The sequence below is a fragment of the Anastrepha obliqua genome, chromosome 1, assembly GCF_027943255.1.
Source record: "Anastrepha obliqua isolate idAnaObli1 chromosome 1, idAnaObli1_1.0, whole genome shotgun sequence".
NCBI lineage: Eukaryota > Metazoa > Arthropoda > Insecta > Diptera > Tephritidae > Anastrepha > Anastrepha obliqua.
The window spans coordinates 112,531,721-112,556,994 of NC_072892.1; the positions used below are offsets into that span (position 1 = coordinate 112,531,721).

The 25,274-nt window shown below is 32.1% G+C and overlaps 1 protein-coding gene across 1 annotated transcript in view; it reads right to left on the reverse strand.

Moving 5' to 3' along the window:
* Nucleotides 1-25,274, reverse strand: part of LOC129236626 (protein held out wings-like) — a 97,285-nt gene that overhangs the window by 64,962 nt on the left and 7,049 nt on the right. Inside the window, exon 2 of the mRNA XM_054870925.1 lies at nucleotides 12,428-12,561. Coding sequence (XP_054726900.1) covers nucleotides 12,428-12,561 — 134 coding nt within the window. The remainder of the gene's footprint in view (nucleotides 1-12,427; nucleotides 12,562-25,274) is intronic.

Below are 25,274 nucleotides of genomic sequence, written 5' to 3' on the forward strand. Positions count from 1 at the left end.
TGCGTTTTTTTTCTGGAAAATGTATAAAACCACTAAGTTTTTCGTAGAAACCAAAATAATGGTTAATTTGACAAATAAGAAGCAAAAAGTGTATATAACCAACCAGGTAATTTGCACTTAATTATGCATTGCCCTAATATCAACAAATTTAGTCCAGCTGCTCCGAAAAGTATCACAAGGTGAATCGTTTATACCACTCACATTATAAATCTATACCTATACAAACAAAAATTAAACGATTCTAAAAAACAATATCCCAATTCTTCAGAAAAGAATGCAGGTGTTTTTTATAGGGTTTTTGTAAGAAAATTATTTGAACAATGGTTCGCAAAATACAGTAGATTGTGTGGTATCTAATGAAATAAGTTTAAGAAAAGTTAACACAGTCATTTTTATATAGGGTTGCCAGCTCTCTAAGAAGTTTAGTATTATTATTATTAGTATTAAAAATAAGAAATTTAAATGAACGAAATGTGTAATTTAATAAAACATTACAAAATGGGTATCACACAAAAACTATTCAAGAAGTCTCATACAGAAATAATTTTATATATGGTTTCAATCTTTTTAAGATTTTTAAGTTAATTCAATATGTAACTCATTGAAAGATGTATTACAAAATGGTTATCAAACGAAGATATTCAAAAAAACTCTAATATACAAATAATTTTAAAGAGGGTTGCCAGCTATCGCAGAAATTTAGATAAATTGAATATGTCACTGAATAATACATTAAAATTTTGATATCACACGAAAGCAGCGTGAGAAACTCTAAAGCAGTCTTACTCCTAAATAGGATTGCCAACTACCTAAGAAAGGTTTATTAATATGTATATGAAAAATATGTCTTACAATATAGTTATCAAATAAAATATATTATAGAACACTCTAATCTACAATATAAATATTTTTAAATAACAGTGCGAGCTATCGAAAAAATTTAGATAAATTGAGTATTGTAGTCGAATAATACATTAAACTTTTGGTAGCGAACAAAGGCAACTTGGGAAACTTTAAAGAATAAAGGCATTTTCTTAAATAGGGTTGCCAACAATCTCAGAAATATATATGAATGGAACATGATATGTAAATATACGAAAATATTTGTATCAAACACATTTAGCTTAGGAAAGCTATAATGAAAATATTTTTAATAACCGTACCACTTATCTAAGAAATTGAGATTAATTGCATATACATATATCACATGTAATTATTGATACGAAACGAAAATAGCTGCTTGAAAAATCTTTACCATATGTATGCACATTGTTTGCTTGGTTGCCAGGTGTATAAAAAAAAAGTAATTAAATGAGTAAGATGTTTTAGTCTGATGTCTACTGAAAAGTGTAAATAAGTACGTTAATATAGAACAGTGGGATCGATTACATATTTGTAATAAATAAAATTTATTTTTTTTTGTGTTTTTATTTCATATTTTTTTAATTGTCTTATATTGTTTAGAAAACATATTTATAAATAAATTATATTTATATAAATTTCTGTATTTTTTATTTTTATTCTTTAATACTTTTCCCCACATTTTTAAAGACTTTTTAAAGCATTTCTTGTTTTTATTTAATTTCTTTTTCGAATATTTTTTATATTATTATTTTATTTAGTGTTTTGTTTTTAATTTTTTATTTTTACTTTTATTTTTTCCTTTTTTTTAATTTGTTTTCTTCTATTTATTCTTGATTTTTTTCTTTTATAGAGTATTAATTAATTTATTTATTTTTTTTTATTATTTGTTTTTATTTTTATTTTTCTTTTTTATTTTTTTTCTTTGTTTTGTTTTTTTGTTTTGCCTTTGTAATTTGGTTAGGCTATTTTAATTTTATTTAATTTACCTTCAGACGTCTTAATTGTCACACAATTTCTACCCATATGGACTGAATTGACAGATTAATTTCATGAAAAAATGTTAAAATGTTATGTATAAAAAGTCTTCGTCACATTTTTATTTATTATTTCTAAACGAACACTGAAGATCGTTGAAAACTAATCGCCTGTGGCCAACTCATGTAATAATCTCGAACTTTTCCATAAGATGCTCAGATACAAGCATTAAGCCGACAAATTGAGTATAAATGCAAAATAAAAACAAGTAGAAATATCAAAACGAAAAGGTGAGGGGATTGTTGACAAGTTGTCAACGATTGTAATTGTTGAACAGACAGAAATAAGCATCAGATAGGTAGATTGAAAATATGTTTATGCATGTGTGTATGTAGGCACATATACGCGCATGCTTTTGCGATGTCTGACTGACAATGTATGTATGTAGTATTTATAGTGCAATGGTGGGTGGCAACGGCGTTGACAAGTCGCCAAACGAGATTAAATTCCAGAGCAATGGAAAATAGTCAAAAGCAAAAGAAATGAATTGAAAAGCAATAATAATTAAGATACATTAATTAGTTACTCTCATTTGCGTGCTCGCAGGAAGCATATAATATTTTGTGGGGAAAGGGGCAAAGGAGATTAACAATTATTGAAGGCGCCACCACTTGTCTGGTGTCACAAATGTACACTCATTATGTCTTACGGGTATTCGAACCAAAAAAGTTACAGTCTTGTTCTACTACCCGGTAGAAAAATTCTGAATTTAATTAGTTTTTTTTTACAAAACTTGTTTGAGGCATCTAATCATTTTATAGTAAAGATATTATAATATTTTCTATATACAAGCATATATCGCGTTGTAATAAAGCAAAAAAAAAAATGTTCATACAATATGGCGCAAAATTAATCCCCCTATCGAAAGATGTATAATTTTTGCAAATGGCGTCGTGCAGCAATCATGCAGGAAAGATTAAAAGTTTCAAGATAAAGATTTCAAGATTTCCCTCACTCAAAATCATTTTCGTATATTCTATAAAATAGCTATTGAAAAACAAAATTGGTGATTCTAATGGGTTTAACCGAAATCCTATTTGGGCTGGATGCCATATGCAAAACAAAATATAGATCGAACTTCGATCGAATATAGATCGAACTACAAAATGTGAGTGTACGGTAAACATGCACCTACAACGAGTATATTCAGATCGCATTACATTTCTCGATTATATCCCCTCACTACAAATGCCTGCCCCAACAGCTTGAAGTTATCGCTTCGACACTAATGAGAAAATTGCAATAAGAAAACCGTAAATTAAATAGACCGCAATTTTTTCGTATTTTTATATACAAATAAACCATTTTTTTATTCATTTATCTACTGTTCATTATGCAAATCTCAACGTCAAATAATTTAGTGTGGCTTGAATTTTAATTTATCCTAAGATCTTTAACGCTACACACACACGATTTATGGCAATTACTTAACAATAATGATGGCAAAGAAGTGTGCATGCATGCCAGTGGCAGCCGACTATTTTGTGTGAAGCCCTCTTTTGCGAATCCTACACATCTCGCTTACGTAAAGTAATCATACAGCCATAAACAGCATTCGCATTAGAACTATTTGTTTGTTTCTTAGCTGTCAATAAGTTAACGAATTTTTGTGAAACTTCTTATAAAATATGGGAAATTAGTTACTGTAACAAGATCAAAATTACTACATTCACGTTCTTGTTAAGGGCTGAATAATAAGACCGAAAAAACAGCCTCCATTATGGAAAAGCAAGTGATTGATTCGCCGTCACGACAATGCGCCATTGTTTGCCACATTGTTTGTGAAGAGATTTCCAGGAAAAAAACAGTATGGACCCTCCACCTTATTCGCCGTAAGACCTGGGTTCAGTGAAATCAAAAAAAGGCGAATTTGAGTGTGTTAAAGTTGTGAAATCAAATGAAGCCATACACCTTGAAGCAGACTTCCAGCTTTGTTTCAAACAAAACAGCTCGCAAAGTGCCTTGTTGGGTTAGAAAAGGATTGTATATTGAAGGTGATAATGTGGAAATGTGTTATGTGTGGAATAAAAATACACTGCTTCACAGCGCATCAATCTCATTATTTAACGTTACACCTTTCATATTATGGTTCAATAATAATCAAGAGAAGTATATATGTACATATTCTTTTTTTGGCTCGCGTTATTTACTAAATTTGCTTTATTGGACTTAACTTTTCTTAATTGGTCCTTTGTTGTAACTTGATATATTTCACCGTTCCTCTAAACTCATTTACAAGCAAGTAGTACCAGTTAGAATTGGACTTGAATATAGCACTTTTAGGAGTAGCATGGGTTTAAATAAAACTAAGAGCAAGTTACAATAGAAAAAACTGAATTTTAATGTAAGATGATCCCTTGTTTTCAATGACAACACACATATTGTTTTCTTAGCATTTTTTATAATTTAATGCAGTTTATTTGACTTGCCATAATTTAGCGGCCGCCGTAGCCGAATGGGTGCGTGACTACCATTCGAACTTCGGAGAGAACGTATGTAGGTTCGAATTTTGGTGAAACTTAAAATTGAATAAAAAGCTTTTTCTAATAGCGGTCGCCCCTCGACAGACAATGACAAACCTCCGAATGTATTTCTGCCATGAAAAAGCTCCTCATAAAAAATGTATGCCGTTCGGAGTCGGCTTGAAACTGTAGGTCCCTCCATTTGTGGAACAACATCAAGACGCACACCACAAATAGGAGGAGGAGCTCGGCCAAACACTCAAAAGGGTGTAAGCGCCAATTATATATAATATATACTTTAAGTACTTTATTTGACTTTGATTCATTTTATTTTATTTCAGATGACAATTTCTCATGCGCGCGAATCATGTAACTTTACTTAGTAGTGAATTTCAAAGCCAATTCTAAATAGTTTAAATGAAATTCATTCGAAAGTTATATACAGAACCTATACTGAAAACACATAATTTTATTTATTGTTTTAGTATTTATTTAAGATTTTTTCTTCCTTTATTATCTTTTTTATAGTTTTTTATTCCCTTTTTTGAAACTTTTTAATTCTTTTATTATTAATTTTTTTTATTTTATTCATTTTTCATTTTGGAACTTTTTTTATTATTTTTATTTTATTTATTTTATTATACTAATTTTTATTTATTTTATAACTTTTTTATTTTTATTTATTTTATAATTCTTTTATTTTTATTTATAATTTTTTTATATTTATTAGTTTTACAATTTTTTAATTTATTTTTGTGTTTTTTACTTTTTATACTTTTCCTTACATCTTATCCTTTTTATTTTATTTCATATTTTTCTTAATTACTTTTTGTTTGCTTTTTTATATTTTTTCTTCTTTTAAATTAATTTTTTTTTTTCAAATTGCTTAGTTATATTTTTTGTCAGTTTGGTTAATTTTTTTTTTTTTTTTAATATAAGTTAGGTTAGGTTGAGTGGCTGTCATCTGACAAACTAAGGCATGAATAGTCCCATTGTTTACCACCGCAGCTCTCTTTACTCACTGAGTCTTCTTTGAACCGCCAGTGGATTTAATAAATTTTGTTAAATAATTTCAGCCACCCCATTTGTGAGACCTCTTCAATGCTATCAAGAAAGGCTAATCCGGTCGTGGAAAGCCATGAATGTACACAGAAGTTGTTTCACGGCAGCTTCGACCAACGTCATTATGTAATACCCCAAATCTATTTGCATGCCTTCCAATTAGACAATGCCCTGTTAGCACTCCTATCGCGTTTCTCATATCCTGTCTCCTAAGATTCAGTAGCGATTTTGTGCTGCCGTGGTTCAATTTTGGCCAAGTTTGTCTACTAATTTAGCAAAAAGGTGATTGCCTCCAACGACCATTAGCAGCACTGAGAGAGTGTCTATCTATTATTAGTTTGCACGTAGCTAAGGGAATCATTATTAGTACATTAGCTGTTACCTTCTGTATTTCTATGGCCTGGCACCCAGATCAAATTTATTTTAAAATTTTGAGATACTTTGCATAACATTTGTGGCATTCAACTACCGTTTTTATTATATATCGTATTTTATTTTATTTCCGTTTTTATTTTTCCATTTCTTTGTTAATTTTTATTGATTTCTTTTTTTATAATTTTTTTATTTATTAATATAAATTTTGTTTCAAGTTTTTTAAATCTCTAATTTTTTATTTATAATTTATTTAGTTATATGTACTTTTTTATAGTTTTTTCTTTTACTTTGAATATCCTTGTTTTTTTTTCAATTTGACTAATCATATTTTTTGTGAATTGATTCATTTTACTTTATTTTATTTCCCCATTTATGTAATCATCATTTCCTTACATGTTCTCCTAAGCCATACCTTAAATGTACATTACATCACCGAAAAGTATTACCAGTTTTTGACCAAAAATAACAGAAAAAATCCTGAAATATACATCGTAAGAAGCAACCATAGAGCCAAATTACTGAGGCCGAAACAAAAAGTAAAAATAAATATAAGTACATAAGCACATGCAATACTCGACCAGCAACAAAGAAGAAAGGGGAACATGCAACACAATTTCAACTTCAAAGTGTGAATAAGTAAATAATGATCTGCCAAGAAGGTGATTTAATACGGCAAATGCAGATTAGCTACACAGAAAAATGTGTAATCTATGACAAATCGCTTGGGCAACAAGCGCAGCAGGTGCCTACGGATTTTTGGGCGTTGTAGGCGGCACTGTGATTGCCTTTTCAAAACACCTCAGTGTAATAAATCAATTGAAAATACTTTTGTTATTGCTCATATCGTAGGATGTGAAGATCTTATGATCATTTACGAAACCGAAGACATGATATAATGACAGAGCTGTACGAATTTATTAGAGGTCGTTAGCTGATTATCAGCTGCATTTCTCGAAAGATATTAGTTTTTAGAATGGGTTATGAAGTTTTCACGCATTAGAATCATACTGGCAGACAGAAATAAGCATTTCCCGAATTGTACGATCTATCGTGGAGATTAGGTGCATTATACCAATTCAATTTACATTCTTTCACTTCAAAAGTTTTATTAAACTGGAAAAGAATATTGAGGTCAACAAAATTTGCACTTTTAAAAATATATTATAATCAACCTTATTACGCATCTCATCACGTACCCTTAACGTAGAGGTTATGACAGTGTCATCAGTGAGTTCGATATTCGCAGAGTATCATAGAGTAACATCTGCAAATCCACCGAGAAAATACTATCTTTTCGGAAAGGAAGTCAAGTTACAACTTTGGAGAAAGCCTTTCAGACGGTTTAAGCATTAAAAGGGAATTCTCAGCACGAGCTGAAGGTAACTTTAAGTGCGGTCAATGGAAAGCGTTTTGAAGATCCGCAGAAGCGTACATTGGCTGTCATGAAGATAATCTCTTGGAAGTGAATAATATATATGTCGGTGAACAACAAACCCATTTTCGTTTATTGACCGGATACTTTTTGAACCAAACTTTATATCGAATGATAAAGAATTTGAGAGTAACCTTTTTTCGCAAACTTCTTACAGATTTGAAGTGTTTCACTGAATTCGCTGATTACTTGATTTTTCGTGTAATCGGTGGTCGTATTCGCAAGTATTTTTATCGGCGGGCATAGTCATAGGGCTGAAGATTCGACGCTTAGAATCTTGACCACTTTTCAGGAAGAGCTACTACAATTTGTGGCATGTAACAAATAGGGTGCCTAATGTTGCTTACGACCTCTGAATAGAAAATAAGTTTTATATAAGAAGTTTTTCGTGGCGAAAATGCACTTGAAGTTTTGCTTTTGCCATCCGAAGATGACCACCGTTGGACGAAAAAACTTTTATAGTGTAAAGTAAAGTGGCGATCAAGCATAGGAACCTATAAACACATTCGCACCGACAGTAAAGCTACTACACAACGACATAATTGTATAATTAACTTTAAATGGCAAGCTACTATATAAAATTAAAGTCATCAAATACTATGCGAGGAAATATATGTAAAACAAGAGTGGTGAAATCTCATTAAACACATTTGAATAATTAAACAAATGATATGCAAAACCAAACTAAATACATTCGATTTTATGCTACAGAGGTAAATAAAAAATTATACCCAATAAATGAAAGCTTAACAAACTTTAAAGATAAGGCTATTAAAAATTTGCATAATAACAAAAGTGCATTAAAACATCAAATGATAAGTAGTGTTTTTCGAATTCGAATGGATTCGAGTGGAGGTGCACATTTTATACTCTGGAATGCGTAAGTATATATGTATATGGATATATACAATATCCTTCTTTTTTTTGGGTGTTTGGCGAAGCTCCTCCTGTCATTTGTGCTATGAGTCTTCAGGGTTTCTCCCAAATTGTGGGAGCTACAAGTTTACGCTGCCTCCGAACGGAAGATGGTTTGTTTATGAGAAGCTTTTTCAGGGCAGACATACACTCAGAGGTTTGATATTGCCTATCGGGGGGCGGCCACTGTTTGAAAAAACGTTTTCTAACATTTTGCTGTTTCATGACCCGGACACTAAAAAATGGTTGCCCCACATTTGTTTTCTCGAATACTTCACTTACTCTCAGGCCAACGAAATTAATTAAAAAATTTAGATTTGTATGATTTTCCAAATCCAATAATTTATGTTATTTGTTTTTCACCCAAACATTGAGATAAATTCCAGCTGGTCACATAATAAAAATAGCTGTGGAAGAAGTGAAATGCCATAAAACACATACCAGCATAAACTATAAGTAGTGTATGGAAAATATAGCAACCAGATTCTTTCCTCCAAACGCATTCCTGTAGCGCGCATACCCGCTCACGATTCGCCACAACTCACCATACCTCGTCTACGACTCCCTTCCGAAAAGTTTAGAAGGCGAAAAATACATTAAATAAGTATACACACACACATGTACACATATGTAGGCAGAGGCTTTGCATAATTGGCAGCGCTGATGAAACATGGCGTCACTAAAATGCTGAAGGCGCCATAAACTCGGCAAACACAGATTGCTTTTACTGCAACAACAACCACATCAACACAGTGTGGCTAACAAAAATGCTTACAACAAGCGACAACAAGAGGTGCGCTGTGTAAAAAAAAAGCCAACCGGGGGCGCACCTCTAATAGATTTCCGGTGCACTAGAAATTCATGCGACGCACTAACGCAGCTGACTCCATGTGGCAACACAACAGAACAATGCCAAAAGCGCCAGCCGCCAATGAGCGAACGAATGAAGCAGAACATTATTGCTTCAGAATGTCTGTCTGTCCGTCTGTCTGTTCATTAATATGGCTAGTTGGTGATTTAACTGGCAATAATAACAACAACAACAACTATCATTGCCATCAAAGTTGTATAGGTTTCTTGTTGCTTGCTTTTAATTAGCGGAAACGACACCGTTGCCAAGCTGCCAGATTTCATTTCATAAAACAAATGTACAGATTTTACGCTTCACTAACTATTCAGATTAAATGTTCTTAATATGCGTGTAAGTATGTGTGAATGTAATATTATTACATGCCATTTATGGAAGAGCTTTATTCTTGCCCTTGTTGTTGCATATTTGCTTTGATTTTATTTGCGCTTCTCTTTTATAAGAATTGTGATAATTAGTAGTTAATCATTCGATTAGTCACTTAGATTTATATTCAAATGATTTCTCAATGCATAGCAGTTCAAGTTGTTGATAAGGGTTCTGTGCATTTTTCTAAACGACTACAAAAAAGCGGATCAGCAAGTCAGTGTGCGTTATCTTCTTTTTCTAATTTTCTCCCCCATTTGCCTTAACTTATTTTATATAGGTAGAAATACAAATTAAAAATTGAAAGATATTATCAGTCGACGTTAGTACTGCGCTAACTTCTCTAAGCAGCACAGCCAATGGGAAAATCATAATTCAGAAAAGGGAATTTAAAACAATTTATATTTTTCGAGTAAAAATTTCAGCATTCTTAAGGGTAGCATTGCCAAACTAAACTAACCTAGTTCAACTTATGCGTTGCCGCAAGTCTGCGAGTTACAAATTTGTTATGTATTTTAATATAATAAGTACACCCGTTAACAAAAAGAAAGCCCCCCACATTTATTTTTGTTTTCATTAATTAAACTTTAATTTTATCAAATTTTTTTAACTTTTAAAATTTTTACCTAACAATAAAATTAAAGTTCATTCTTTAATGAATTTGACTCAAGGTTCCAAATTTTGTAAGAAATTCGGAAAATTCATCAGAGTTTCATTAAAATTTCCAGCTTTTTAATCAGAATATTTAGAAAACTTTTATTTTCATCAATCACTATTCAAAAGGTGAAAGTTTGAAGCACCGCAAAAAAACGCATTGATTTTCTAAAAATGTTTTTTTTGCTTACATGGTTGAACGTTTCCTCCATACAAAACATGTGCATAAAAATCGTGAGGTGTTGAGTCAGTATCCAATACCTTATTTTATATTTGAAATTGATTCAACGCATTGCCTCCAAAGAAGAAACTCGGCGTAGGATGATACACGAATTAGTACCGTACATTCTTCTGTTGAAACTTCGACTTCGTTAGACCTAATTTTTTAGGCGAAACTGGCATAAAAATGGGTTTCATACGAGAATAACGGTCGAAAAATATTTTTAACAACGAAGCTCCAGACTTTGGATGGGAGATTCTATAGCAAACGGGGTACAGCCAAGACGTAACGCCAAGCGATTATCACCTTTGTGGTTAACCACTGCTAGAAAAGCGCTCTCCATAGAGAATTAGTCAAGTTGTTTGCCATTAGACAAAATTTTTATATATAATAATTTGAATCAGAATTGAAAGCTCTTTCAACTCCTGCATTCGTCATTTTGATTGACGCGACTGCCCGAAGCCGAACTTATTATGCCCCATTTTTGGTTGATACGTGGTACGGACTCCAAGCAGTTGGGTACACATCACAGAGTGCACTGAATACTTTTTAAATCGGAATCGGGTATTGATAAATAGGATGAGAAAACTAAATTGTTTAACTGAACAAAAAAATATTGAATATCGTGTCTTCTAAGCGAAGGTAACCGTTATCAAAGGAAGCATTGGATAAATGTCATTAGTAAGCGCCAAGCCACTAACAACGCCTCAAAAACTCACTTATGTCTGATATGCTTTTCCGTCGCATCCGAACACTACGCAGTAAATCTTATGCGGGAGTCAGGCTAGAGTAGCATTGCAAAAAAATTCGATGGCCGAAGAGCGAGCGAAGAGAAAACATCGCGCACAACGAGTGTGTCTAAGGTCGTTCCCACGATAGACGGTTCTACATAACCGGAACGATCCGGATTTATATCCAACCAATAACTGTCACTTCAGCAGCATTCCCCGGATTTGTATGGGGAGTGTTTATGCTGGTACAACAACAAGGTATCTAAGAGTGCTTCAAGTACCTGTGGTTTACTCGTGGAAAATGGGTCTCGAATCAAATCAGCAAGAGTTAGGCGAAAGTAACCAGCAGCAGTAACTGTTCCGGTAGAATATTTATCTGAGGCGTTTGAAGGAATCGCTGCGGCTAACAAAGCCATTATCTTTCGTTAATAGTGGACATCTTTAGCGGGCACTGTCCGATGCGAATCATTGCGTTCAGATACGAAATGAAATCGAGGCACTTGTGCGAAACTGATCAGAAAGTTTACGAAATGGGGTAATCTCATAATTTCGCCTAAGATGTCATGCTCGCTTCGATCCAAATTTTGATGAATACATTTTGTTCATCAATTTTTAGGTAAACCAGTGGGCTTCTCCGGTTTGGATATTGGTTGCATATGGTAATTCTCAGCTGTCAAATTTCGGTTTTGACTTTGAACTATTTTCTTACCATTTTAATTTTCCAATAGCAATAAGCAAGTCATTAAAAGCAACCAAAAAATTGTTTCCCAGAAAATAAAAATATGCGAAATTTTTCCCAAAAAAAATGGCAAAGTGTATTTTATCGTAAGAAAGTAAAAAAAAATTATAAAAATGTTAAATGGCCGGCAAATATTTGACTTTAAAACTCTATACTAAAATTTTCAACAATGAATAAATCTTAAAATTCTTAAATTTTTTACTTTAATTTCCTTCTGCATTTCAAGGCACTTGGAATTTTTTTATTTATCTTTTCTGTGAAAATAAATATTCAGGGATTTATCGGAACAATTTTCGGTTCTTATTTGATCAAAAAAATGCATCTCCTACAAATTGCCCTAGCCTAATACGAGTATACGGGTATGAAAAGTTAAATATTGTGTTACATTGAAATTCAACAAAAAACCTGAAATCAAAAATATGTCTTACCAGAAAAGTTTGCAGTACCCTTTGGCAGCATTTATTCACTACTGAATTAAAAGTGTTGTTGTGCAAATATATTTGTTCACATTTCCTTGCTTTACATTCAAATAGCTTTCTAGTTAAACTATCAAAATAGGAAGAGCTCCTCATGCATGTACGCTCATCCCCATTAACATAGGTATGTACGTATGTACATATATATACGCAATTAGGTAAGCACGTGCCCTTCTGCACAGCACAGCGCTTCCATTAAAATTCATAATATATCTTTAAATAACTTACATCTGGATGTTCTCGCACTGGCACATAGACTTTCTCATTGAGCTGCACAGGAGTGCCCTCAGGTTCTGGCAGCGTAAGTGGTTCCTTCTTGACGCCATTTATCTGAAACAGTGAGGCACGTACTCGCGCAATTTCTGCAAGAAATACAAAAAAACCAAAGAAGAAAATTTATTAGAAAATACTTTAGAAACATAAAAGGAGCACTAATTAGTCATTAAAGGACAAAAAGAAAAACAACAGAAGCCACACAGTGAATAAATGAAATTCAAGAAATACAAATGAATCTCTTGGCATACTTTATACTTGTACTTATAATTTCATACATGTATGTGCGTATGTGCGTATATGATGAAATCCATATTGTACTTAATTGAATTATCAAAACTAATAGATTTGTGAACTTTTGACATGCAGCCATATCAAATTAATTTCGCACACAAATGTCGAGAGTGGATGAGTGTGTTCCTGTGCGTATGAGTGGGGCTGCCAATAAATAACTACACACATGTGCACACATATGGCTATGTATGCGTGGAAACATGTGAATCTACACCTATAAATTTTATGTGCACTCAAGTATAATGGTTTTCACTTAATTTTTAATATTTCATTTAGTATTCCTTACACGTTGCAACCATAAAGCATAATAATTTGCCTCAAGTTATGGCCAAAAAGTCAAGTTTTAGCTCAACAAAACAATCAACTAACCTAAAACGTGATTGACTAACTCATTGGGTGACTGACTCGCTTCAAAGCTGCAGTCGGCTCGCTACATTGCAATATTCCATTGCACTTGGCCCAACGTGCGGCAGAAATACCAGCACCACCACCACCACCACTTTAAGTGCAAAATGCCGCTAGTGTGTCGAAGTGAAGTGAAGACAGGCGGATGGCGAACTTAACGACATAAATACCGTTTTGCCTTCTTCGCCAAAGATTAACCGAAAATCGGTATTGTTGCATTGTTGCATTGTTGCACTTAAATCTCAAAACTCATAAATGCAAGTAAATATAGAAATCGCTGGTTAGAAAATTTATAACTATCATATAGTTGTTTATCTTTGCATGCACTTGCTGTTATGAATGCTGGCAATAAATATGTTAACAATCATGTATGTAGGTACGTATGTACGCACACACATATAGGTATATTAACTGGTGATGATCGATGCTACTGCAGCTCAAACGCAATTAGCACCGACTATAAATAATCATTTAAATGCTGCTAAAATGTATTTTAAACGTTTTCCATTTTTCACACGCGAAACCAACACTTAGCCATTTAAACGTTTAGCGATTATACGCCATAAACGCTTAGGTTCGCCTAGCACTTGTTGTTGGTAATAATCGGTAGCACTACATTTATTCCGAACGTGAAGGGTCAAACGGTGTTGACCAAAATGTGATAATCGCACGCAAATTAGGCTATAGTGGGCCAGCGGGCATAAAGTGAACACTCGTATAGTTAGTACTAAAATTTTAGATTTTTTTCTTTGTTGTACTTAATGAGAAAAACATTTATTTTTAAGTATTTGCTACTTAGTTTAAGTCGGAGTTTGAATAATTAATTTTTTTCGTTTTCTAATGTGGTTCAATGAAGTGAGTCGCCACTTTAAACTAAATTTCAGGATTACTTTATGTTATTTTTTTTTTGTATTGTTTTTTTTTTTTATTATTTTTTGTCTGGTTTTTTTCCAAAATTGAATGAATTGAGTCCACACTATTTATCATCACCATCAATTCCAAAAGTTCCAAATTGTAGCATAGGTCCACAAGGAACTTCTTCCATTCGTGTCTATTTTCCACCAATCTCTTAACTTCATTCCAGCTAAGGCGCATGGCACGAGTTTCTGCTTCCACCAGTCGTCTCCTGGTGTTCGCAACATGGCTGAACCCCCCTTATTTTCTCTTTCGGCATCCCATCCATAAGTCATCATTGAAAATGGTAATTGGTTAGAATATTTTAATAATTTCTCGTAGGCATATTAGTAGGCAGTTTATAAAGACTAACTACTGTTACCATTTCAAAAAAATTAAGACTGCATTGGCTTTCGTTTCTTGATTTCCGGTTTTTTTTTTACTTTTTTCTTCTTTTCCTTTCTTTTTAACACACTTTTATTAGGACGGGTTGTATGTATGTATGTATGTATGTATGTATGTATGTAACGGAATCTTTGAGCTTAATTTTCACTGGCTTCTAAACATCTGATCGACTTGAAATTTTGCACACCTATCAAAGACCGATGACAATGCAATAATTTGATAAAAAATTTCCATTATCCTTATTGGGATTGCCAGGATTAATATTTTCTTTTTTTACCTGTGGGCAAAAAGTAAGGTGAATTTGGTTGTAAAATGAAAAATCGTCATTTATTCTTGTAAATCAATTTCATCCCCTTCAAAATAATGCCCTCTCGATGAAATACACTTATGCCAACGAGTTTTCCAATTCCCGAAACATGCCAAATAGTCCATTTCCGGTAGTGGTCTCTTGAGTTTTGCGAATAGCCAGAAGTCACACGAAGCCAAATCAGGCGAATACGGTGGTTGCGGAACGATATGGGTGGAATTTTTGGCGAAATAGTCACGAAGAACAAGTGCAGTGTGAGACATGTGAGATAAATTTTCCATTATCCTTATTAGGATTGCCAGGATTAATATTTTATTTTTTTAACACACTTTTATTAGCTCGGGCTGTATGTATGAATGACTGTAACGGAATCTTTGAGCTTAATTTTCACTGGCTTCTAAAAATCTGATCGGCTCGGAACACACAACATAGATGACTAGATGGGAAACTCTTTTTCTCGTGAGAGCGCTGAAAAATGTGCATTTTTTATAACATTTGCCAATATTGCCATACCGGTAGAAACATGAATTGGGTATTTTTTTAAACAAAAATTGGGAATTTTTAGTTTCCACACCACCATTGAGGTTAGTATTTAGTGTGCGGTTGTGTAATAGTATATTACTCGTAAACACCTACATATACTAAAATTAAAAAATAGTTAAAAAAAAACTAAAAAACACGCTTTTATTGCTAATCGAACTAAAAAGTAGAAAATAAATTTTAATGACAAAGAGACCTATAATGAAGTAATAGCAAATCGAACGATCAGTCATAGTCAACTACCTCAGAACAGAATTATAACAAAAATTAAGATACAAATAGAGTAATTCAAATTAGAGTTAAAAGCGTGGGATGCATTTTGCTTCACTTTCATAACCCTCTGTACATAGGTAGTTGCCAATAGAATGATTGTAATATTTACTATATCAAGCATCCCACGCTTTTAACTCTAATTTGAATTACTCTATTTGTATCTTAATTTTTGTTATAATTCTGTTCTGAGGTAGTTGACTATGACTGATCCTTCGATTTGCTATTACTTCATTATAGGTCCCTTTGTCATTAAAATTTATTTTCTACTTTTTAGTTCGATTAGCAATAAAAGCGTGTTTTTTAGTTTTTTTAAGCTATATTTTATTTTCTATTCTTTCGGTTTTTGTTTCCTTTTTGGATTTTTTCCTTCTTTTTCTATTTTTTATTTTAATTTATTTTTTTTATTTTTTTTTTTACTTTTTTTTATTTTTTTTTTTACTTTTTTTTATTTTTTTTTTTACTTTTTTTTTATTTTTTTTTAGCTTTTTTTATTTTTTTTTTTAACTTTTTTTATTTATTTCTTTCTTTTTTTTCTTTTTTCTTTTTATTTTTCGTTCTTTCTTCTTTATTTTTTAGTTTTTTTCTTTCTTTTCTTTCTTGTTTTAATTTTTCTTGTTTTCTTCTTTTTTGCTTTTTTCTTTTTTCCTGTTTCTTCTTTTCTTTTTTCTTTCTTTTGGTTTGGTTGAAACTAAAACTTGATTTATGTAATCAAGGTTACACTGTACATAATTTATAATAAACACGCAAAGACTACCAAATTAGTGGCAACAAAAGCGATGCAACAAAATATAGCAAAGCAGACTGCAAGCCATATGCAAACAGCTCCTAGTGGATGATTTTTTTATAGTATGAAGAAACTGCGCAACATCAACAAGGAAAAAAGTTATAAGAAATCAAAGGAATTTTTCGCAACTGAAAACTTGCAGTTTATTATACTAAAATTTAAAAAAGTATAAATTATTATTGTATTATTATGAGGGGATTTTATTGTTGATTATTTTCTTCCATATGAAACAAATGTGTGGAAATCATTTATATGGAAGAATATGTTGCACATCGTATAAAAAATCAATACAATTAGAATTTATTCTACTGAAATTGGATGGATTACAAACCTGCATAACTAAAAAGTTTCAACAGATTCTGATTAAAAATTAAACATTTGTTTTACAATTTTAGAAATTTGCTAAATTTTTATAGTAGAATTTATCCCATGTTCGTTCAATGAGAAGACGTAAAATTTTTTATGACCAATCTTTAAAATGAGGAAACTCTGTAGCAACTACCTGAATTAATGTTTTCAGATTTTTTTTTGTAATGGTCCCAACTAAGCTTTCGTGAGAATTAATGGGTTAAAATGCTTTTGAAAACTATTTCACGTGAAATCTCGCTCAGATATGAAATGGAAAAATCTTAAACATTTAAAACTCAATTGAGTCACAACACAAATTTTAGCCCAGAACTGAAAAAATACATCATTTACTAAAGGGTTTTAGTATTTTCCTCCTGAATTGGAAACATTTCGTTCGCATACAGTGATTCTAAAACATTTGCGTAGTAAAGCATAATAAATGGAAGCCAGGAATATTGCAAAAATAAAAATTAAAAACGACCGACAACCCAAAATCTATTATTATGACTAGTCAGGCATATCAGCAAACGCAGAAGTTCTCCATTATTCGCGCTTCCCATACAAGCAGTGCGTAAATATGTACACACATTTCCCAAGATGCTCGAGCCATGACTTTAACCAATTTGCGATACTTACCAATTGATTATTTATGTGTTTTAATTAACGCAACGCATTTATTAATATTATTATTATTATTTTTTTTTTTGTGTATTCTAAAGAATAAATTTTAATGCAACATAATGGATGTCTTTATTTAACCTGTGCCATTTGTCTAAAGCAAACTCACACATACCCACACTACTGCAAAGTAAATATAACACTGTTGCATTGTACGTATGTATGCAAATACTCGTAAGTGGTGAAACAACCAAGCGAGCGCCTAACACAGTCAGCCAGCAAGACGGTTAGTCAGCAGGTTGATTGCCTATTTAGTATTTGGAATGCAAATGTGGTTGCAAAATTATTACTGCAACTCTACCTATTTATTGATTGTTGCATTTGTTTTTTATTTTTTTATTATATAGTTAGACAATGTGTGCATTTGTGGTTGATGAGGTACTCCTATGTATGTATGTGTGCACGCTATTACTCGGATTTGATAGATGCGCTTCGGTTGGTGTCACAAGTGTCGCGCGAATAGCAGTTCGCTGCAAGCTGACACGCTGTAGATGATATTCCAACCCTCCCAGCCTACTTCAAACGCTTGCATTGCATCATCGGCATCAGTGCGGTGACATAAATAGAATTTTTATATGGATGAGTGCATGCAAATAGCCGTCATAAATCGGTAGTCACATTTTCAGATTAGTTAAAGTGGTATTTTACCACGTGCCTGGCTGGTGGGATTAATACGAAAACTGGTGATGTGTTGGGGTATTGTGTGTGTGTGCTTTTTTTTTTTGGGAAATTTTTTGTATTTATTTTTTAATTTTTTTTCTTGTGTTTCTTAATTCTTTGTATATCCTTTTAATTTTTTTCTATTTTTTGTATTTTTTCCTTCATTTTTTTGTATTTTTGTTTTAGTTTTTTTGTACTTTTTTTCTCATTTTTGTTTTGTTAGTTTGCTTGTATGTTTATTACGATGGCATTAAAATTTGCATGTGAATGGAGATTTATTGGAAAACATTTACTAACGTTGAATAAAATATCGTTATAATAAAAGATACATACAAGTTTCAAAACAGCTCAAAATGCTAAAGTTAAATTGAAAAATTTTCATAATCCATTACTTTTATTTCTAACATTTGTAACAATTTGCATGCAAAATAAAACTAGCAAAAAAAAAAATAAAATAACTTAAGTTTTTATAACTGAAATGAATCAATGCCCCTAGTTTGCGTTAGTATTCATGGTTTAAGGTTTTTTTAATTGAGTAAAAATTTTCGATTTAAAAACGCATGCATATTTTGTAATGTTCAAAAGAGGAATCCTTTTCATGTTTCGGATTATTATCGGCATACCGAAGTCCAAAACGTAATAGCTTGCTGAACGAACCTCCTCCAATGGCAGTGGTCGTCGTTATTCAGGTCTTTTAGTTTTTTAAAATGGGAGATAATTGCGATATAAAAGCACGAAAATAGTTTTCATATTAACACAGGGCATTTACATATTTTAGAAATATTTTTAATTTATTGTAGGATAGAACTCGGTCCCGAAATTAAAAATAAAATACAGTAGATCCTGTTTTTATGCGGTATATATGTACGTTCCGCAAGAAACAGCATAAAAAAAGCTACCAGTTCTATAGTAAAACTATAGATACGTTTCAAAAGTGCTAAGAAGCGCATAAATCTGAAATAATGGAATAAAATGGCATACAAAAGGCCACTAGTCCCATATTATAACTATAGATACGTTCCATAGACCGCATGAATCTGAAATAATTATATAAAATCGCATAAACAAAATATTGTATTTTTGAAAATTATATCTTTATTTAAGAAACGTCCGAATCGAAAAATAAATTTACGTCAGAAATAGAATCAGACAATACCCACACGTTGCGCATTCGTTTAGGATTTGGCGTAAAATCACTTTCGTCACTTGAGGAAATGTACACGTCTGATCTGGATGGTGATGCAGGCGGTTCCATACTTGTAGGGTTAGCACTTCTGATGTAATCTGTGATGAGTTTTTGCTTAGCTGGTTTAGAATCTTGTTTATATGTACAATTCTCGATAGGTCGACATGCATTTTTTAATTAAAAAAAAAACCGCACTATTTCAAAACCGCATAAAAACAGAACCTACTGTAGTTTGCTTTTCATGCCCGAAATGAATCGAGTCTCTATTGCTTGTGGAAGTATTCAGGTACAGTGTACTCTCTCCTAACGGACACCTCTTTTAAGCGGACACCTTTTCAGAGCATACCACAAATTCTTAGGAATTTGCGTAAATATTTTTCTCTTGTGCATACAAGCCTCCTATAACATATTATTGACTTTTTTACACTTTTTTCATAAGCGGGCACCTCCCATAAGCAGAGAAAGTTTTCAGTTCCTTAGGTGTCCGCTTAAGACAGGTCACAGTATTTAATTTTTAAATACGTACAATTTTCTTATTTAAACACACATGCATATTTTGCATGTTAATATAAGAGATCGTTTTTGAATTTCGGGATATTTTTAATAAAGTATTGGGATTCCGAAACCAATCCTGATATATAATCCGAAATCCAAAATGCAAATACTATTAATTTTAGCATACCTGTACATTTTGTTTAAACACTTTTTAGTAAAAAAAAAAGAAATTATCGACGAACGAAAACAACACTCAAGAAGACGCTCATCATCCCGGTGCTTCTCTATAGCACTGAAGCCTGTAGAGTCAAACAATTAGATGCAGCCACTCTTGGAGTTTTCGAGAAGAAAGTACTTCACAAGATTTTCGGCCCTGCTTGCATAGATGACCGGTACCCCATTCGAATGAATCATGAGCCGTATGACCTTTACGGAGATACAGTAAAACGAGTTACCCCTGCAGCGACTAAAATGGCTGGGTAATGTCGTCCCTATGCAGGAACTGATCCGGCGAAGAAGGTGTTTGAAATGGTAATTGGCGGACGACGGCGAAGAGGACATCCTCGTATCCGGAGGAAGGACCAAATTGAAGATGACCTGGCTTCTCTTGGTTTAAGAAACTGGAAAAGATGTGCGGAAAACAGACACTTGGCGAGACATTATTCGGTAACAGGTTGTTACAGCCAATTTATGTTTCAATCAATAACTTACAAAAAAAAATATTTTTGAGAGGTAGGGATGTCATGTGAATATAGGCCGCTTGTTAGTAGAATGCGATGGCATATCGATTATAACTCAAATCTTTCTTACATTAACTTAAACGGTTGTCAATTGTGACCACAGATGTTCTATTTTTTTGTTTTTTTTTTTTAATCTGTCAATCTGTCAATCAAAATTTCAAATCAGGCAACGCTTATTTTTGCATCCCATAAGGGAGTAAATTAATTCGAGTGAAGATATTCCCTATTGAATGGAACTATGCCATTGGACCTCACTTTCAATTCAAGGTAAGCTAAATCAGTTTACTCAACACTAATTACCCTTTCTTCATGGTCACAGCCAATAAGGCTACTGGGAATCACAGAAAATACTGTGCCACGAGTAACAATATCAGAAGCAATTTCTTGGTGGAAATTTTCCGCACACTGATATTCATGGCCTACTTACACCGAAGTTGAGAATAGTCATTGGCAGCGGTTATTTACTAAATCTTCATGTGAAATATGCTGGCACCTGATAATACACTTGTGCTTAGATTTATGCGCAGGGCATTGGGACGCACATACATAAATCTGGTTAGAAATAGTAAAAATAGAAATAAATTTTTTTATTCAACATGAGCTATGCCGCTGATTCACATTATTCTGTCATTGAATGGTAACAAGAAGCAGCAGTGGGTTAAGTACAAACACACAAACATGCACATAAATATACATACATGCATAGGTGCATACATAATTAATTCGTAAAAGTTCAGAACTGTCAACGAATCAAACATATTTATCTGCAAAATGCAAAATTTTCATCGGCCATCAGAAATGTGTCAACTTTAATCACAGCAACTGTCGGAGGTGATCAACATCAACGTCACAAACAAACAGCAACATCAGCACCAACAGCAGAAACGATAGCAAGAGCAACAACACTGAGTGAGTTAACATATTACGAACGATTTATACTCAACAGTAATACATACATACATACACAGGCACAAATTGAGACTAAAAATTTTGTTTCACAGCTAAAGAAAAGATGTAGTCTTCTTCGATTCTTCAAAGCAGAAAACAATGTGGCTAACGGCATGATTTAAAAAAATCAACCACATTTTTTATAGTATATATATTTATACATAGATATATATATGTGCATATATATATGCTTAAGTAGGTATGTTATACTTAGTGCGACATTAAAAGCGACAGATTTAGCGCACAGAGGTGAGATACATTGATGTGGACTGATTGAGCGAGTGACACACGGAATGAATGAATAAGCGAGCACATGAATATGGTGAGTCAACTGGGTGGATTTTTTTTTAACTGCAGCAAACTGACTGAAAGAAAGCCACTAATGTATAAAACTAACGAATCTTTGAATGTTTTCTATTAAGAATAGCACAAGCTTCACAGCCAAGAAATTTCGTCCGTAACATTGATTCTCAAATGAAAAGAAACATCAAATTTATGAGCATCGCTCCAGAAGCAATTGGCAAAGTTTGGTAAAGAAAATCTGATTGCACTCTTAGCGAAGACGTTTCGCTTAAAAATGCCATATCTTCGGAGCCTTCGAACTCAGGCATTGCACTCTCAAACGAACAGTCAATTTTCGCTCAATTACATTTGCGCGGTGTTTTCACGGCGTGAAAGGAGTACCTCTTTGCCGTGAGATACATATGAAATTTCACGCATTTTTCACGGCGTGAACTGAGTACCTCTTTGCCGTGAGATACATATGAAATTTCACGCATTTTTCACTGCAATGCAATTTGTATGGTTTTTGATAGCCATTTCACGTGAAACGTGAACTTAGTACTATGGTTTGATTGCCTTGAGCAATTACAAACCAATTTGCTTGTATGAGTACATAGTTCCAGGTACGAATGTATTTGGTTTTTTTTTTTTTGTTGTTTTCACTGCTACCTGTCTTTACTGTTTCTGGCATCGATAAAATTAATAATAATTCAGTGGTCTGCAATTAAATGGTAAAATTGCCGCCATTGCGATAAATAACTAACTGAATGCATTTGTATTTATGTACTAGGGATGCCAACATTATTTGAAAATTTTTATATCGGGATTTCGGAATATTTTTTAAGTAATTTAGAGTAGGCGAGTTTTTAGAAGCGTGACAACCATTTGGTAATGTCTGGGTTTGAATGTACCGGCATGAAGCATCGAATGATAGAATAAGTTCTTTCGAATAATCAAGCGCCAATGGCAAATATTCGAATGTATTTTTGCCTTGAAAAAGGTCCGTATGAAACATTATAATTTGCCGTTCGGAGCCAGCATAAAACTGTAGGTCCCTCTATTTGTGGAAACAACTTCAAGACGCACACCACAAGTGGAGTGGTCTAAATACCTAACAAAGGTGGCGCAAAATTAAACACTCTTTCAGAAGTTTTATATTTTTGCCAATGGAAAGTTTGACGCTTGTGAGCGAGACAAACGAGCAATAGAGCATGTAAAGGTCAAAATAAAGATTTCCATCATTCAAAATCATTTTATTTATTATATGTATCTCTGATTATGTGTTTATACTTTCTTTTACTATTATTTGCTTTTATTCTTAATTTTGTTTTTTTGTTTATTATAATGTTTTTATTACTTTTTTTATTATTACTATTTTTTATAATTTTTTTAGTTTATTATAATATTATTGTATATTAATTTTTAATTATTATTGTTTTTTTTTCTAAAATTTTTTATTATTTTTTTATTATTTTTTTATAATTTTATTAGAATTATTTTATTATTCTTTTTCATTATTTTCGTTCATTATTATTTTTTTAATTTCTTTAATATTTTTTTTTAATTTTTTAATTTTTTATTTTTTTATTATTTTTTTTTTTTATTATTTTTGTTTTATTATTTTTGTTTTATTATTTTTATTATTATTTTTATTATTATTTTTTTGTATTATTTTTTTATTTTTTTTTTTTATATTTTTTTTATATTTTTTTATAATTTTTTTATTTTTTTTTATATTTTTTTTATTCTTTTTTAATATTGTTTATTATTTTTTTATTATAGTTTTTTTATTCTTTTTTTAATTACTATTTTTTTATATTTTATTATTATTATTTTTTTTTATATTTTATTATTATTATTATTTTTTTTATATTTTATTATTATTATTTTTTTATATATTTCTTATTATTATTATTTTTGTATTCATTTTTTTCACATCTTGTTTTTTGTAGCTAGTAAAAAACTTTTTCAAAACAAAATTGCAGTTTCCAATTGAAATCAATTTACGCAAAAATGTATAAATAATTAACACAAGTCTCGTGAAAAACTGAAATTAAAAAGCTCTTATTGAAAAAGGATTTTTTCAGGATCCCGAGATGAATACAAGAGAAACATCGGGGTTTCTGGGACCCTAAAAACTACAGAATTGGCATCTCTAGCATGTACGTACATATACACACACATGCTCACACACATAAGAGACTATGATGACTGTTATGACTGCCGTCAATTCATTGAAAGGTAAATTATGAATAAGAAAAATTATGAACTTGTAGCAGTCCATTTAAGGGTAAAACTGTTAATGCCAGTTCGAGTCAGTCGCCATATGGCCAAGCTAAAAGCGGTGCTCGAGTCATGCGCTAGCTAAAAACAATAACACTTGAAAGTCTTATACATATCTTAATATGGTAATTTCACTGGTGGGCGTTTTGACGAACTCACTGCCGACTCGAATCTATCTATACATATATGTATATATGTATGTGCTTACCTTTGTATGTACTACTTGTACTATACCTAGCAAGTTGTGATTGCGAATGTAGGCATTAACACCACAAACTTGTTGGCCATTATATTTACTTATATGATGTAACAAATGAGTATCAAAAGTAGAAGTTATAATAAATAAAACGCGAACTATTAATTTTATCAATGACTAACATAAACCAGCAAATGCCACAACGTTTTTGCCGTTAAAAAAAATTGTGAATTGAATTGTTAATTAATGAATGCTAATGACAATAAAGCAGCTCAATTGGCAATTCCATTGCGGCTTATTAAAAATTACTAATTAATTTTCTCAACTAGAAGATTAATTTTTTGTTTCAGTGTGAGAGATGTTTATTTGACAATCGTGACTGCCAGTGATAATGAGAAGAGGCGCGTGCGTTTTACTCCCGGCAGCCAGTGAAGTTGTATCAGCAGCGCATACTAATACATGTACATACACGAGTAGCTCATTGCGAATTTTGGTGTCTGAGCTGGTGCTTTATCGTTTCATTTTCTTTTGATAAATATATAGTGCAAACTCAGTAGTTGCAACTCTCGCACGCATTTCCAAGTAGCTTTGTAATCTTTGTTTGGTAAGCAAAACATTTGGATACTCGTTTAGTGGGAATTTAGTTTGTAAAAAAAATTAGGTGATGTCAGCAACGAGATGTTTATTGTAATTTTGACAAGTTCGGTGTGCTTGTTTCAGAATAATGCCAACATGACTTATTTTTCAACCACTTTGATTTATTCTTTGCTATCAAGCAGCATGCGTTACTGACAGTCGCTTCTTTTTTATGTAGTTTTCCCATTGAAAATTCACAGTGCCATAATCAATTAACGCTGAGTAAGCCATTTATTATCTTTGATTCATTTACATATTTTCAAGTGTTTCTATATCGGCCGTACCGCAGATTAAATATCAATATTATACTAAAACGAATAGGAAAACTCTTTAAATTGTTCCGCTTTGTAATAAAATTGAATGCTTGACTTGCATAGCTCTGTCGAATAAGTGTAAATAAGTTGTATTATTTATTATTATTAATTGTTATTATTATCTTTCTACTAAG